An 18,118-nucleotide genomic window follows, 5' to 3' on the forward strand; every position below is an offset into this window, starting at 1 on the left:
CATCCACACGAGGGGACGCAACCACGAGGGGCTAGCGACCATCTGGGACCCTTCTCTGAAGCGCAGGAAAAAATTCTCCTAGCTGCAGTCAAGTCGTGGAAACATTCGTCCTCGATGGACGAGAGCCGACTGTTGCAGGACATTGCCCGGGCCAGCGAGACCCTCTATGAGCTTCACCAACAACATCAACGCATCACCACCTACTTCTCGTACCCGATTCTCTTCATCATGACCAGATCCATGTTCACCATCATTCTAAAAGCCTTCACACTCCTGATGAAGTCACGCGCCCTGCCACAAGCGGCTGTCTCTCTCGCCAAGGATACATCATTCTTGATTCTATTGTGTTTTGCTCCAAACCAGGTAGCAACACAGGTACGTGTACCATAACACGGTCATGTGCACTCATGACGACATAAGTCCTCACATAGTGAATCCAGGCGCCCGAAAACTCATGCACTCATCCAACTTTTACTATACCTTAGTAGGATGATTTTAATGGAAGCTAAATACGTATGTGATACCATTAGCATGCACATGAAGTCCATTGCTTATCTTTGATAATTCAAGTTGAAATTATATGGAAGTTGATTATCAATTTCACTTATTGTGAGCGACTAAATGAATATTGTTTCACATCAAGCATATCGCATCACTTTTGTATAACGTATGATTTGCAAAGATAATTCTAGACACTTGTATTACTTCCAAAGTCCTTTACATTTAACGTCTGTCACTTTCTACATCTTCGTCCTCTTAGTTCTATTCATGAGAGATACATAGTTACTGTCTGAATACCTCATCGTCATTAGATATTCATGGAACTTTATATATCTAGTCTTGTTCTCGTCATTACATAGATACTGCCATAAACAGACAAAATGAACAGTCTCATGACCGACACAGTACATCTTAAATGATAGATACAACACATATGACACACGTCTGTGTGTTGTTTAGTGACACTAGCAGCTCCTCAGATGTGATCACCTCTCAACTCTTTCGAATCCTGAGATCACATCATTTCTTATCATCGCAGTGCCAAACCCTTAACCATTTTGATTAAAAAAAAAAAGATTAATTCATTTAAAAGAATGATTACAGTTTTTGCTCCCATGTGGGAGGTCAGGTCATTAATCCCTTGACCCTGACTATCGTCATGCATGCTATCGACCCGGTCAGGCTCGAGGGAGGAGCCGCCCTAACCATCACGTCACGGCATAACCTTTATCATGTCGAGTCGATGTTTTTTTTTTCTTTTCACGTCGACGTCACCAGCGGGAGGAACTCTACAGCACTCTCACCGCCCTCAGAATGGCACCTCTCTCCAGCTACACCCACTCCCAGGTGAGTACTTCATACAAAGGTGATAACCCTTCACCCAGGTACGTCTCCCTCACCCAGGTGCGTCTCTGACATCCAGTTGAGTATCCCACATACCCATGTGAGCCTCCCACACATGGGTAAGTCACCCGCTACACAGTAAGATGAGGCGACAACGCCTCTGCTTCTGAGTAATCGCCACCAAAGATGAGACAGAACTGGTGGCTGTCGACGCACTTATGGCTGGCAGTGTCAGATCACTAAGTACGAGTCGACTTCGATGATCCCGTATTAGTGCGTTTTCCAGGTTACTTTATACCCATCACTTGGTTCTCCTTTCGGAGACGCGAGTTGGATTCACTTTGTGCGTCGCCTTTCTACTTCCCTTCCTGAGCCATTGTTGTTTTTCCTACCTTAACTACCACTTAGCTTCCCTCCCTAAGCCACTGGTTGGCTTCTCTTCCTAACGACTGACTGGCTCTCCGTCGCAAACTACGTACTTCTTTGCATACCTTCCCAAGCCATTGGTTGGCTTCTTCTCCTAAGCCACATTTTGACTTCTCTTCCTAAGCTACTGGTTTGGCCTACCTTCCCACACTGATGATTAACTTCCTATCCTGTGTCTTTTATCCGTACTTCATCTGATTCAAATTCATGATATCTTACTGCATTCTACTACTGCAAGTTATATATGAATTACCTTTAATGTAATGAGGATTATTCGCCAGACGCTCGCTCTGTGTATGGAACTTGATCACTTTTATGCTGGCAAGTGCATACTGATCCCAGTACGCAACTCCACTCTCCCTTTACGAATGATGATTCATCACATTACTAACTGCTCCTGAGATGGATATGTATCTTCACTTTGCTAACTTCACTCCATGTCCTTCCTTCAACCATCGTGACTCAAAAAGAATTCATTACAACTGTTCTCAAGCTTTTCCTCATTACTGTAAGTTAGTCTCATCCGGGATAGATTTTGATTCCTCTCTCTCTCTCTCTCTCTCTCTCTCTCTCTCTCTCTCTCTCTCTCTCTCTCTCTCTCTCTCTCTCTCTCTCTTGCACTCGCTGGCTTCTTCCACCACTCTTCGTCGATACATTTCCATTAAAGATCCTAGTATGACTTAGGATTTTAGATTGTACTGAGTATAGCAACAATCATTATAAGCCTATATCATCTAAGTTTACCGTGCTGGCTAAATGTCTTAACTACAGATAGGAGAGATGAGTAAACTCACATCTTGGTTCCAGCTTGGTGGGATGCTGGACATGATGAGTGTGTACCCAGGGTTCAATGTCGGCGGTTACTTTGTGATGTCGAAGAGCAACCTGGTAGCGGTGAGTGTCGACTCGAAGTCGTTCTTCGTCTTAGGTACTACTGAAATGACTCTCCTAAACGGGCCATAACTAGACAGGCTCCCATTCCCCTATACATTTGACGTACTGTATGAGAGATATATCATTACCCGTTATATAGCTGCTGTCTGACACGTGTGCAAACGTTGCTCATGCCTAGCACTTTACTCAGTATTTCGTATATGCATTGTGTGATGTGAGTAGATAAAAATGCTTACACCAGAGATTACATGGCTTGCTCTTTTCTTGCAGATCTTGAGCTTCATTGCTACGTACCTAGTGATTCTACTGCAGTTCAAAGTCAGCGAGGGGAATTGTCCTGATGTGCCCAGCAACTGCTCAGCCTCCCTCACTATCACCAACTCCTCACTCCCGTAGCAGCCACAAGAGATGGAATGACCTTGTGTCATATAGAGCAACAGAATGTTGGTATATGGCTGGTCACCAGTAAACATGGTGGGCATTATACGTGTATATATAGATATCCCAGTGTGAGGTGGCAGCATACCACAGGACACATTTAATATAACAGCGTATTATAGGACAGATGTAATACAACTTTATGTCACGTGATAAATGTAATATAACGACATGATACAGGACAAATGTAACATAACGTCATATCATAAGACAAATGTAACGGAACTGCATTTTAAAAGACAAATGTAACGTAACAGCATATCATTAGAAATAACGTAACAGCATAAACAAGACAAATACAGCATAACAACATATCAAAGAATTGTTAGATGACTTAGGTAACCAACTGTGCCTGTTAGGCTAATACGATGTGACTCTCATTAGCCATGTAATGCACTTAGAAATAAATCAGAGAGACACTGAAACTGTCTTTTCCACATCTAGCTCCAGTCTGGCCATGTCAGGAACAAACTAATCCATGACTGAAGGTACAAAAGACTTATTATATCTGGCATACGACAGTGAATAGATCTGAGTCCCTTACCTGACGTCAGCATCTGATCTTTAGGGTACAAGGAATGTTCTCTGTCTTAAGTCTTTGAATAATGGCCCGTTCATATAACTCCACCAGAGATCTTATGTTCACTATTCCCATTTTCTAACAGTGGTTAATTATCTTTGTGAATTTCTTTTTAAATGCACTGGAACACTTCCCTAGCCAACAAATTATAGCGAATGACGTGATGGATTGCACATCTGATGCGTCAAAAGATACTATATCTTGCAATAAACTTTCAGTTGACACAGTTCTCTGAAAAAGTATAATCTCGTATTGACTTTCTTTTTGTGAATTGCGAAAACATTGTTCGCAAAATTAGATTTATCATCTGTTATTGTTCAAAGATACTTAGAATCGTCAGTTTTTCCAACCATTTCAGTATTCATAGACAGAGGCAGGGTTTCTAGTGATTGGTTTTCTACGAAATTCTATCACCATTTCTTTTGTTTTCCCTCACATTAAGCTCCAATTAGTTGTTCGTACACCATGCATTAAAATGTTCAACTTCCTCTCTATACCCTCGAATCATTGTTGAGACAAAGACTTACAAGAGTTGTATCATATGAATATTCAAAGATCCTTCTATCTACACACTTGCCTTACAGTCACTGGTGTACAATGTAAACAAAAGCGGTGACAAGACACAATCCTGTGGGGTTTCAGTGTTGGTAATTATCATGTTCGGATTATGGGTTCAAAAACTTAACATATTGAAGCCTATTGGACAAAAGCCTATGTATCCATAGCGCAATGAGAACTGAAAATCATATCATTAAGTTTTTTGCATCATAACATGTGGCTGAATGGTATCAAATGCACTTCTAAAATCAACGAAAACAATTTTTGCATATCGTTTACCCAACTTGTTTATTCCATCTACTCCACAAAGTATATGTAGTGTATGAATTGTTCTCATATTTAGGTATACGTTGCATCTTTATAGGTACGTTATAGGTTGCATTTTATATGTGGGTTATAGTTGCATCTTTATATGTAGGTTATAGGTTGCATCTTTATATGGTATAGGTATAGGTTCCACTTTTATATGTAGTTTATAAGTTGTTTCTTTACATGCTGGTTATAGATTGCATCTTTATATGTTGACTATAGGTTGCATCTCTATATGAATCTTATAGACAGCATCTTTATACGTAGGTTATAGGTTATATCTTTATATGGAGGTTATAGGCCGTATCTCTGCATACATAGGTTGTATCATTATACGTAAGTTTTAGGCTGCATCTTCATATGTATCTTTACATGTAGGTTATAGATTGTATCATTACACGTAGGTTAGAGTTGTATCTTTTAGTGTAGGTTATAGAATGTGTCTATACATATGTGGGCTGTAGGTTTCGTCTTTCCATGGTGGATTACAGGACAGATTGTGTAATACCTTACTACATACTGTAATATAAGCGGTCAACGTAAGTGAACATATCTCTCATACCCTGGCATATATATATATATATATATATATATATATATATATATATATATATATATATATATATATATATATATATATATATATATATATATATATGGTTCTCAGTGAATGTAGGTTTGCGGCAGGGGTGTGTGATGTCTCCATGGTTGTTTAATTTGTTTATGGATGGGGTTGTTAGAGAGGTGAATGCAAGAGTTTTGGAAACAGGGGCAAGTATGAAGTCTGTTGGGGATGAGAGAGCTTGGAAAGTGAGTCAGTTGTTGTTCGCTGATGATACAGCGCTGGTGGCTGATTCATGTGAGAAACTGCAGAAGCTGGTGACTGAGTTTGGTAAAGTGTGTGAAAGAAGAAAGTTAAGAGTAAATGTGAATAAGAGCAAGGTTATTAGGTACAGTATAGTTGAAGGTCAAGTCAATTGGGAGGTAAGTTTGAATGGAGAAAAACTGGAGGAAGTAAAGTGCTTTAGATATCTGGGAGTGGATCTGGCAGCGGATGGAACCATGGAAGCGGAAGTGGATCATAGGGTGGGGGAGGGGGCGAAAATCCTGGGAGCCTTGAAGAATGTGTGGAAGTCGAGAACATTATCTCGGAAAGCAAAAATGGGTATGTTTGAAGGAATAGCGTGGGCTATGGATAGAGTTGTGCGCAGGATGAGGATGGATGTGCTGGAAATGAGATGTTTGAGGACAATGTGTGGTGTGAGGTGGTTTGATCGAGTAAGTAACGTAAGGGTAAGAGAGATGTGTGGAAATAAAAAGAGCGTGGTTGAGAGAGCAGAAGAGGGTGTTTTGAAATGGTTTGGGCACATGGAGAGAATGAGTGAGGAAAGATTGACCAAGAGGATATGTGTCGGAGGTGGAGGGAACGAGGAGAAGTGGGAGACCAAATCGGAGGTGGAAAGATGGAGTGAAAAAGATTTTGTGTGATCGGGGCCTGAACATGCAGGAGGGTGAAAGGAGGGCAAGGAATAAAGTGAATTGGATCGATGTGGTATACCGGGGTTGACGTGCTGTCAGTGGATTGAATCAGGGCATGTGAAGCGTCTAGGGTAAACCATGGAAAGCTGTGTAGGTATGTATATTTGCGTGTGTGGACGTGTATGTATATACATGTGTATGGGGGTGGGTTGGGCCATTTCTTTCGCCTGTTTCCTTGCGCTACCTCGCAAACGCGGGAGACAGCGTGTGTGTGTGTGTGTGTGTGTGTGTGTGTGTGTGTGTGTGCGTGTGTGTGAACTTACACAAACTTGTGCCTCTAATTCATATTTCCAAGCGTTCAAATATATATTTCGTAGTCGCTAATAATATTACTCACCATTATCATTACTCAACAGCAATCTTTGCCTTATGTAAATATTAGTGTAGGTAAATACTGACGCGCTACATTATTGGCTGTTATTCGCACAAGTGTATATAAATGAATCAAATAACCAGCTCCTAGTATGGCATCAGCAGAAGCGACCCGCCCCGCGAGCCTAGCTCACACACACTTCCCAGTATGAGTGACGATATTCCTCGATAATCAGTTACATGGCCGACTAATTTCCAAGTGTCTTACTCTTATCTTATCATTTTATCATGTGTGTTTGGATGAGCGAAGCTTGAAAACATCTGTCCTGTGAAAAACAGATGTCCCTCCCAAAAAATCTCGATGATTGACGAAGTGGATTGATGAAGTGGATAAGTTATCAAATCACTTTCTCTAAAGATTTCAAGGCTTATCATTTTTAAGTATGAAGAAACAAAGCGTCTTTAAGACGGTGTAAGTGAAGGGTAATTACTTAAACACACACACACACACACACACACACACACACACCTCCAATACTGTCTTTATCTTTCCTGGGTAACCAAAGCGCTCCTGCAGGCGACGAACACACATATCCAGTGTTGCCAGCACCAGGTGCCTCGTTTGGCCTCAATTATGTACCCTGTAAGTCATGTTTGATACATATAAAAACTTGCCTTTATAAACAGCGGTTTGACATGCAAGTGACAGTGGTCGTAACAGAAATTTGATAAGTTTAACTTAGTAGTTATGAGCACGTCGTAATAATCTCGCTAATATATATATATATATATATATATATATATATATATATATATATATATATATATATATATATATATATATATCCTTACTGATGGATGACGCAAAAGAAATCTGGCTGACAGGCAAGCAGCTTTGCTAACCTGTACGACTTAAGTAAGAACAGATGTGGCAGACAAGTCCGCACCGGTACACATGACTCAGACCGGGGCACAAGGGCTGGGCTCCTCCTCCCTCTGACTCTCTCTTTCCTGGGCGTAGGAGGAAAGTGTGCAACTCACTTGGCTGCTTCCCCCCCCCGGCACCTTACAGGTTTACGTGGCTGCCCTCCACCTCCACACACTGCTGGGTAGATATGACGAGAATCCTGCAAGCCAGTGTGTGGCTTGCAGGGTGCTGGGCAGGTGAGTGAATGAGCTGTGACGTGGACAGAGACGTTGCCTCAGATCCTAGAATGAATATGATATAGTCAATTGTGGAGCGTGTGTGATGTGAGTTAGCTCGAAATATTCACCAAGTGTCTGAAAGATTCATTAACACATAACTTGCCGTTTGTGAATGGTATCCAAATACGTCTTTAGACAAGGAGGTGGAAGGACTCTGTGTTAAAACCAGAAGGGAAATAGATTCTGTTTTAAGGATAAGGATATAGAATCCATAACAAAGTATAGTGAAATGTCTACGTGACTTATATTCCTTTTGTATCAGTGAATTTCTGGAAAATATTACTTTAATCATTTCCAAGTTTCCAGTACTGGTCGTAACTGCCGTTGGATTTGCGAATGGAAACCTGTCACAGAATAACAGAAGAATAATGATGATCAGTGATGTGCTGTCATCAGTGTAGTCTAGAGGCTGACCACAGCGTACGAGAGGCGTTACCGTTGTGACGTTTGAGCACCATTCCATTCACGTCACGTCATGAGGGAAGTTCGTTTTCTACGAAAAGGCGAAGAAGTTCCTCAACGGACATGTCACCCTTCTAGCAAGAGACACGTACGTCACTGCCGAAGGAACCCTTTCGCTTCCCCTTGTTCATACATTTTATCGGAGACTTGTCTCACTTCTCGAGGGAAGGACTCGTTGTCCTTCGGGATATATTTCTTTAGATGGTTTCGTGTGCGTGTTAAAGGAACACATCACTCACGAACGTCTCTGGCACTCCTGAAGCGCCGTCAGTCTCCAGGGTTCGCACTGCTTATTCAAAGGATACGTCACTACTGCAGGACCTTAGCACTTCGTCAGGAGACCCTGTTAAAAGAACATCATCGGCAGGGAGTTACTCTAGGAGAGAGAGATACCCGTCCTTCACCCACTCCTCTACTCAAACCCGCAACCCCACCCTCTCAGGAACTGGGTGACGCGTCATATATAAAAAGCGACGTCCCCCTTTTGGAGCAACGTCGCTGTCTTGGAACACAATTGACCCGCTCGAAGTAACTCTCCTGACTACGACAGTTGTCGTCAAGGACGACCGAGTCTCTCTGTATGTAATGCGTCCACTCAGCTGCGATGTTGCCTCCACGCGAGTTAACATTCCCTTTCGTGAGTAATGGATGATGCTCTTCATGAAGAAATATTCAGTTTGATAGAATTAGGTGTCTCTGAAGAGAGAGCATTCCCATCAGAATTGAAGATTCCTCTCAAGGGAAGTCGATTCATCGAATGAACAACGCGAACCACCAGTAACTATGGCTTCCTTTACCTTAAATTATGAAAGAGGTAATTCTGTCAAATGCGTGACAGTTATAAGTGCTATGTGCCCCTTCGATGGCAATTATTTGTTTCATGAAAAAATCAATTTGCTCTTTTCCCTATTAAGATTTTTAGGAGAATGATTTTATAAAGCTATAAATTTTTCAGTAGGAGTTAAGAGGACTTAAGCTAAACTTCATAATGAGCTAAACAAAACCAAAAGCGCTCTTAACCTTGCTTTGGTAAGCTCAATTTTTCCACGTTTGATAAAGGTTTTCAAGAAACGTTGATTGATTTTATGTACATATGGACGCCGACATGAATTTCCTCTTTTATTCTACCTAGCTAACCACTTAGCACATGAGGGAATATAAAACCAGTTAAGACGAAATAGGAGAAACAATTCACCCAAAACATTATGAACAAAGATGGTCAATGAAAACGAAAGTAGTGATGCAGGTGCCCTGAAAAGTTGACACCTTCATGTACATTATCTTCTTTAGTAAGTGACTGGTTTCCTTTTAGGACAGCGGCAATAGTACGGTTTCCAGTGAACGAGGTGAAGGAGGGAAACTGTAAAGATAAGATTCGAGCATCTTTGTGCGCTTCATGAATAGATTACATACATTTCATCAGAGAACTGACTGAATTGTGAAGCATTTCATGTCAGTGATGTTTAAGAAATTGATGACCCTACATCAGAATTTTTACATCTTTGTCCTAAACCAAAGAGTTAGTGTGTTGAATATGTTTCTTGAGTACGTGTATAAGTTTCAATGACAGACACTGGACATGTGTTAGTTCCTAAGCATTTCTTATTCATTCACAGGACTTGCAAAAATACAGAGATTTACGATCGTGTTTGCCCAAAAACAGCGTAATCGACACAAGTGGTTGCTTGCTACCAAGATCCAGTAATTTGGATTACTTGTCGTGTTGGATAAGAAAATCAGTATTAGGTGGGTTACTTCATACAGACGGCCGCCACTATGACTCTACCCCCAGACTGATGGCCGTACATGGTCTCCCTAACAACGCGTTCGCACCTGATGCGCTATCTCGAGTAGAGTCCCCAGCCTTCAAGGCAGAACAGAGCCTCACCAACGAGAGAACAAGAGGCTTTACCAAGAGCTCAGACAGGCAAAATAACAAAGGAATATCAACAACATGAAGTAAGGTGAAGACTTTGTCACTTGGTTACAGCAGCACTGTAGCCATGACGACGCAAACGGAGGCGGAGGCTCCCCTAGCGGTGGGACAGGACACTAAGGCCCCCAACACCACAGTAGGGAAGGAAGCACCAATCCGGTACACACCAGCGGCATGTGTCATTCTCGAGAGGAGGTCTGACCTCAGGAAGTCTCTGGTGTACATCGTGGCATATCTCATGATGGAGGTAAGTAGCGGTTAAGTGACTGGATGTAAGTATAACCTTCCTGCTATATATCTAAAATCCTCTACGATCTACGCTTTCTAATGTCTACGTGCTACAAGATAGGAGCCAATCAGTCATCCTGAATACTCACATCTTATATATACCAAGCAACATATTTACTTCGGGGATCTCCCTGGCTGCAGAGATAATGACTCCACGAATCTTGCCCCTGTACTTACCTACACAGTCCATTGTTCGATAATGATGTAATCACAGTCCTGTCCACCAACAGATCGGGAAGCAGCTCAGCAACTTCGCACTGTCGAGAGCGAACGATGGGCAGTACCCGGTGCCCTCCTCGCTCCTCGTCCTCCTCACAGAATGCACCAAGCTCCTCATTATCCTAGCATGGGCCATGGTAAGCCACTCTGGCAGCGGTCATTACCATTTCTAAAGATAACGTCCTGGAAATAGACAAGATCTTGGAGGTAAAGTTAACTCGTAAGGTAGACGGTAACTAATGAAGGACAAGAGTAACTCGCACTAGATTAGGTAACAGGCTGATCATGGCAGCCTATACTAAGGTAGTAACCAGTTTCCCTTTTCGTGTAGGAATAATCCCTGAGGATAGTCCTAGGTCATGATAACAGCTCCTCCCGCAGGTGATGAACATCTCGTTGCTGAGGTGGAGTCCGTCCCTCAAGTTCTGCTTGCCAGCGATCTGCTACTTCATGACTAACCTACTGTATCTGCTGGCCCTCAGGAGTGTACCTCCTCCGCTCTGGATGATTCTCATCCAAACCCGGACACTCTACACCGCCGCAGTTTATACGGTTTGTCGTGTGTCATTAGATGCTCCAGGGAAATGCGAATGAGCTCATGTGAACTTCTAGGGCTGGCTGGTGGTGGTGGTGGCGGTGGTGGTGGTGAGCTGAAGGACTGCTGATGTCTAGCGACGTAGGTATGGATGCATTAAAGATGTCTTGCATGACGGGTTAAGTGTTTCCAAATAGCGTGAACGTTTTCTGGGCAGAGACCTGGCTGATGATGAGTGAGGAGAGGTGTACATACGTGTGTGCTGTTTCACGTCTTGTCAATTTTCAAGAAATTGTTTGATGTTTTTTCCTCTTTCATTTGATATAGTAAAGATTTATTAGATTATCAAAAAACAATCAAGATGGATGAATACTCAACACATTTGAACTACTTAAGTACACGGAGGATACGATAAACAAAGATTCACACACTCTCAAACATATACAAAAAAACAAATATACATAGACCCCAAACATGGACACCACAAACACACACAAACACAGGTGCAATGGCAATATAATGAGTAGCACTGCAGTCCACCAAACTAACGGGTTTAAGGTTCTGAAACCATTACAAGGCAGTTGGCCCTCATCCGCTCCTTTTGGGGTTGGCCGATAAACGGGAACCACATATGTACACACACGTACATATCTAAGCACACACACACACACACACACACCCACACACACACATATACACATACGACCAGCTAGTACAAGTGACTCCTGCCGCAGGTGGTGTTCGGGCGAGAGTTAACGTGGGTGGAGGTGGTCGGGTGCCTGCTGGTGGTGGCCAGCATCCCACTGGCCAGACTGTCGGAGCTGCAGGGCGGTCACTTGACCCTCACCTCCTCCGTGATGCTCACCTCACAGGTGTGCGCCATCCTCTCCACCGTCGCCTCAGTCGCTGTTGAGGTAAGTATATTTCTCGCTTCAGCAAGGTAGCGCTAGAATACAGACATAAGGCCACATTTCTTCGTACTCAGTCTCTAGCTGTCATGTGTAATGCACCTAAACCACAGCTCCCTCTCCACATCCAGGCCCCACAGACCTTTCCATGTTTTACTCCAGACGTTTCACATACTCTGGTTCCTTGCACGCCTCTCACCCTCTTGCATTTTCGGGCCCCGATCGCTCAAAATCTCTTTCACTCCATCCTTCCTCTCATTTCGTATCCCGCTTCTCCTTGTTCCCTTCACCTCTAACACATATATCCTCTTTGTCAACCTTTCCACACTCATTCTCTCCATATGTCCAAACCATTTCAGCACACCCTCTTCTGCTCTCTCAACCACACGCTTTTGATTTCCACACATCTATCTTATCTTTTCATTGCTTACTCGATCAAACCACCTCACACCACATATTGTCCTCAAACATTTCATTTCCAACACATCCGCTCTCCTCCGCACAACCCTATCTATAGCCCACGCTTTGTAGCCATATAATATAATTGGAACTACCATTCCTCCAAACATACCCATTTTTGCTCACAGAGATAACGTTCTTTCTTCCTACACGTTTTTCATCGCTCCTAAAACCTTTGCCTCCTCCCCGCCCAATGACACACTTCCACTTCCATGGTTCCATTCACTGTTATGTCTACTCCAAGATATCTAAAACACTTTATTTCCTCAAATTTTCCTCCATTCAAATTTGTATCCCAACTAACTTGTCCCTCAACCCTGCTGAGCCTAACAACCTTGCTTTTATTCACATTTACTCTCACCTTTCTCCTTTCACACATTCTTCCAAATTCAGTCACCAACTGCAGTATCTCACTCGAATCGGCCACCAGTACTGTATCATCGGCGAACAGAAGCTGACTCACTTCCCAGGCCTTCTTATCCCCAGCAGACTGCAAACTCGCCCTTCTTCAAAACTCTTGCACTTACCTCCCTCACCACCCCATCCATAAACATATTGATCAGCCATGGTGACATCACACACCCTTGCTGCAGACTGGCCTTCAATGGGAACTATTTACTCTCATCTTTTTTTTTCATACATATTCGCTATTTCTTGTATCAGCGAGGTAGCGTTAAGAACAGAGGACTGAGCCTTAGAGAGAATATCCACATTTAGCCCCCTTGTCTGTTCCTTCTTTAGGAAAATTAGAAAACGGGAGGGGAAGATTTCCAGCCCCACGCTCCTTCCCCTTTTAGTCGTCTTCTACGACACGCACTTAAGCACTTGTATTAAACAAATTGGAGAATTCTTTAGCCAAAGTAAGATGCACATTACTCTGCAACTTTTATCATCAAGAAGCTAAGTTGATTAACTAAGAGGAGTTAAGCATAGTTCCTACTGTGGCAGCTCCTGCTGAAGAATGATGCACGGAGCTTCTGCGAGCAGCAGGCGTGGCTCTACCTGTGGGGGTCGCTGCTGGGGGCCTTGGCGATCTCCCTGCACCCAGACCTCGACTCTCTGTCTCATCTACTACAGGTGAGTCCCCAGGGCTTTCTCGATATAGTATAGCTCTCAATATGTATGATATTTAAATTTACCGTTAATAATACTGCCACTTTTGTAAGAAAGTTTCAGATTTTTTAAAAGCGCTAATGAGATCATTGCACATTGTGCAATCGTACACTTTCATTCATTTTTGTCAGCTTAGGAAAACGCACCCGAATAATAGAGCTCCATTAATGATATGTAATATAGGACTTAACGATTCCCTGTCTGGAATATAAAATTGAAACTAAAACTGATCAAAAAAACATGTCAAAAACTGTTTTTCTATCTTTCAAAAGTATCAAAATAAGTTTAAATGGATACACAAATGAACTGATATAACGCAAAAGAAGATAGATTGAAAGATTGATATGATTCCATTTGCACGATCTTTCTTAGATATCTTATGATCTACTTTTTTCATGCCATGATAATGTTGCTGAAATGTCTGTGGGGATGTGGAGAAGGGTTAGTGAACAAAACCCGGACAGAATTTCACTAACTTTTGCCAGGTTTATCAACTTTTGTTGTGTTTTTAAAGTTGTACCTATGAGTCTTTATTTCACACGATAGCCAATGTGGACTACGATATTACAGCTATTCTATCACAGTTTCTTAATCTCATTTGGAAACGTGTTTAAGGATTCTAAAGTATCCCCCTAAGATATACTATTCATGCTTTTTCCGTAGCAAGGTATTCGTTTTCTTTTATCTATGTCTGGGGTGGCTTAGTTCTAAATCTTACTCGTCAATTTCATCACGAAATAATCTGTTGTTTTTCTTTTCTTTCCTATTGAAGAGGTAGATAAGTTCTCTACAATAGTTCTTAATTCAACTGCTTATTTTCTTGTTAGACTTTTTCCTACGAGCATTATCAATGTAATGCCCGTAAACCAGTAAAATCCATGTAAAGTTTAATAGTTAAAGAAGGGCTAAATTTTTGTTGCACACTCACTTTCAAGTTGGAAGCTTTCACTAAAGCAGTCTACATAGAAGACATCACCACTGTGTGTGTATGTGTTTGTGCAGGAGAACCGGTGGAGCTGGTCGATGGCGACGCTCCTGGTGCTGGCTGTGGCTTCGTCAGCTTTGGCCGGACTCTGTGTTCCCTTCATCGTCAAGAACCTCGACAGCATAGCCAAGGTATGGCACTTTCTCCAAGTCCTGTTGCTTTTTCCAGTGACATATTGCATTGTCAAAGTCTATGAAGAGATGTCGCTCACTAGAGCCAATCTATCATGTGAGACTGATTCTCTAATGAGATGACGAAAATGGGTATCTCTGATGGTATATAGTGATCCCAACAGCATTGTATGAATGAGAGGCATAGGCTATAGGTGAGAATACACGGATGCGATTGAATGTGTCTGAAATTAGATGTCTGAGGACAATATGTCGTGACAGGGTAAAAGAAAGACGTAATTAGATCAAGAATATGGTTGAGAGAACTGGAGTAAGGAGTGCTATAATTGTTAGCACATATGGAAGGAATGAGTGAGGAAAGGTTAACAAAGACGATCAAAAAATCTGTCAGAGGAAGAGAGGACAAGGGCAAGTAGAAAAGTGAGTCAGAGATGGAAGGATGGAGTAGATATAGCCTTGAGTGCTCGGGACATGAACCTGCATGAGGTTGAATGGCGCGCACGGGAAAGAGTGAATAGGAGCGATGTGGTGTACAGAGGCGCACCGTACTGTCACTGGACTGAACCAAGGCTTTATGGAACAGCTTAGGGAAACCACGGAAAGGTCTCTGGGGCCTGGTTGTGGGATAGGAAACTGTGCTTGTCTTGCATTCCACATGAAATTTAGAGAATAGATGTAAGAGAACGAGGTCTTCTACTCGTCTATTCCAAATGCTACCTCGTGAACATGGAAAACGGCGAACGAGTATGAAAGAACAAAAGGAAAGGAAAATCATATATATATATAAATCATTTAATAAACGTAGTTTTAAACGGCCAGCTGAAGTAAACTCTAAGTGTGGATGCAGGACTACCTGGCAGCTCTCAACAACATGCTACTGTCGGCGGTGACAGCGCTGCTCTTCCCACTCCACTTCACCATCACGTGGCTCTACCTGCTCGCCCTCGCCCTGCTCATCCTCGGAATATGGCTCTACGAGAGGAAAGTTATCTGGCGCCATCCCTGATCACGAGGAAGTGTATAATTTCTCATTTTGTACGTATTTATCGCTGTTATTTTGAATGTATCTCTTATGTTCATAGCTATGAGTAAGACAACAGTAAATCTCACAGTATTTTGAGGAATTTGTGAGAATATATATTTCATGTTAAGTCTCTCAGAAAACGAAGTATAGTGACATCCATTCAGGATTGCCAGTTCACTGAGAGATATTACGTCTCACATTCTACTACCGGAAGGTCCTTCTCCTCCTCACACTTACAGCTTGGTGTACTGTCGCCTCACACCAGCAATCTAATGTACCACGTCCTGACGTCTGTAACATGCCATTTCTGCTCAAGTCCTCTTCCTCACGCATCATCATCCTTAACCACACCCACACATCTTCCTCACGCATCATCTTCCTTAACTACGCCCACACATCTTCCTCACGCATCATCTTCCTTAACCACACCCATACATCTTCCTCACGCATCATCTTCCTTAACCACACCCACACATCTTCCTCACGCATCATCTTCCTTAACCACACCCACACATCTTCCTCACGCATCATCTTCCTCAACTACACCCACACATCTTCTTCACACCTTGCCTCTGATGTATTGCCGAAAACACACCCTCAGAATCTTCCTCATAGCACGCCCCTAGATCTTTCTCAAAGCACGCACAACGTTATAACCACAAGAGCCTGGAAAGCTGAAAATTGAAATAATGAAAAGAGGTTATATTGTATGAAACACATCCCCGATACCCTTAACAATGGACCCTGTGTTGGATTAAAGGCATTTAAGAGAAGAGTGATACATGTGGAAAGTAGGATGAACGAGTAGCACATATAGAAGTGCACGGGAGGGACAGATGCCTGAAGACCTAATGGTTTATGACGAGGTTATCGGTGGTGAGGATATCATTTGTAACAGGGGCAGCATATTGACACAGAAGTGGGATTGTATTACTTTCATGGGGCATTTATGTATGGGGTAAGTTTTCAGTAGTTTCACATACCCCTATGTAAGATGATATGCATTTCAACCACAGAATACCTAACTGTATATGTTAACAAGGTATATATATATATATATATATATATATATATATATATATATATATATATATATATATATATATATATATATATATATATATATATATATATGCTGCTTCATAACGAGAATATATTATGGCTTCAAAACTTCTCAGACAGCCATATGGTTGGAAGGATTATTTTAGCCAGAGTGTTAGCGAAGCTGAATTGTTTACGCTTATCAATATTATGTTCCATTTCCAACAAATCTCATAAAGTGGTTTGAGAGTATGTAGCTGACTCAGGAATAAAGATTTAAGATATCGAATGACTCATGTTCTTTTTTTTTTCACCTAGACTGATAATGACTCTCTAGCCCTAATCTGAAATCAGTCTACCTGTCTAAACTCACTGATACTCTCTTTCATGACATGTATATATGTTTTTGTGTATATAACCTTCGTTTAACAATCGACCACAAGTTCCCTTTCATCGGGCTTGTGTATCTGCTGTCTCTTTTAGAGATATGCCAACATTAAAAGGCGATCCAATACAGTAGAACCTAGCTTTTCCTTATCGTACTTCCATATCATAGTGTAATACAAAGATACTACCTTCACATACATAGGATAACTCATGTAGAGTGGTTTAGCTCCCACTCTATAGGTGAACAACTGCAAATACATCATTTCCTTAATGATGAACCTTAAAAAGAGCGGCATTAATTTCCTGTAACTCTCCTAGAGTTGAGAAAATACCATCATTTCCTTAATACTGAACCTTACAGAGGTTATTATGAATCCCCTGTAACTCTCCTCATATAGAGGAAATACCTTTGGACGATCAAACACTAAATATACCTCCATACTTTTGTTTCACCAGCCCCAAACTCCCATAAGAATAGTCTGCATCCTGTGCCTCCTCCTTCACTTAAGGAAATAGCACAGAAAATGTCGTCACTTATCATGAGAGATATGGATATACAATGATATAGGATTTCTCGGAACATGTATATCGTCTTATCTATAGTTAATAATCTAGTAACTACGTCCACATTCCCTACTACTTTATAAGAACATATATACCTTCAGGTTCCTCACAAAGTCAGTCTTATATTTCCTTTCATTATACAGCTTTCTAAATAGAATCACTTCCTTCTCCTCTTCTTGCTATTCTTATTACAAGTTGTAACTATTTTCCTTGCATTTTGTTTGTTTGGGTTTGTTACACAAACGGTGGATCATAGAATTTTGTCGGTACTTGAATATTGCTTTCGTGGTTATATTCTACGTCATCTTTGCCCAGCAAGAGAGACAAGGTTTCGTATGATCAAAAGATCTAGCACGTTCACCATTCGCAGTACATGTATTCTAACACCATATCTAGACGAAGCCAGAGTGGACAACGGATGTAAACAAACTCTTCATAAAGCTTTAATTAATCCAAATCG

General features: G+C 41.7%; 1 protein-coding gene across 1 annotated transcript; it reads left to right on the top strand.

Annotated features, from left to right (window-relative positions):
- Positions 1–7,431: 7,431 nt before the first annotated feature.
- Positions 7,432–16,987, top strand: LOC139747300 (uncharacterized). The gene is made up of 8 exons (XM_071659442.1): positions 7,432–7,564; positions 9,685–10,251; positions 10,523–10,648; positions 10,893–11,063; positions 11,781–11,960; positions 13,362–13,490; positions 14,529–14,642; positions 15,490–16,987. The coding sequence occupies exons 2-8, from the start codon at positions 10,072–10,074 to the stop codon at positions 15,646–15,648; spliced, it is 1,059 nt and encodes a 352-aa protein (XP_071515543.1). The 5' UTR covers positions 7,432–7,564; positions 9,685–10,071; the 3' UTR covers positions 15,649–16,987.
- Positions 16,988–18,118: the final 1,131 nt, after the last annotated feature.

Source organism: Panulirus ornatus, chromosome 68, assembly GCF_036320965.1.
Source record: "Panulirus ornatus isolate Po-2019 chromosome 68, ASM3632096v1, whole genome shotgun sequence".
In the NCBI taxonomy this organism is placed as follows: Eukaryota; Metazoa; Arthropoda; class Malacostraca; order Decapoda; family Palinuridae; genus Panulirus; species Panulirus ornatus.

Bases quoted from the DNA above. Each gene is read 5' to 3' on its own strand.
- LOC139747300 (XM_071659442.1), top strand. From the start codon at position 10,072: ATGACGACGCAAACGGAGGCGGAGGCTCCCCTAGCGGTGGGACAGGAC. The intron at 10,252-10,522 runs GTAAGTAGCGGT...GTCCACCAACAG, and splicing joins TGGCATATCTCATGATGGAG to ATCGGGAAGCAGCTCAGCAA. The intron at 13,491-14,528 runs GTGAGTCCCCAG...GTGTTTGTGCAG, and splicing joins CTCTGTCTCATCTACTACAG to GAGAACCGGTGGAGCTGGTC.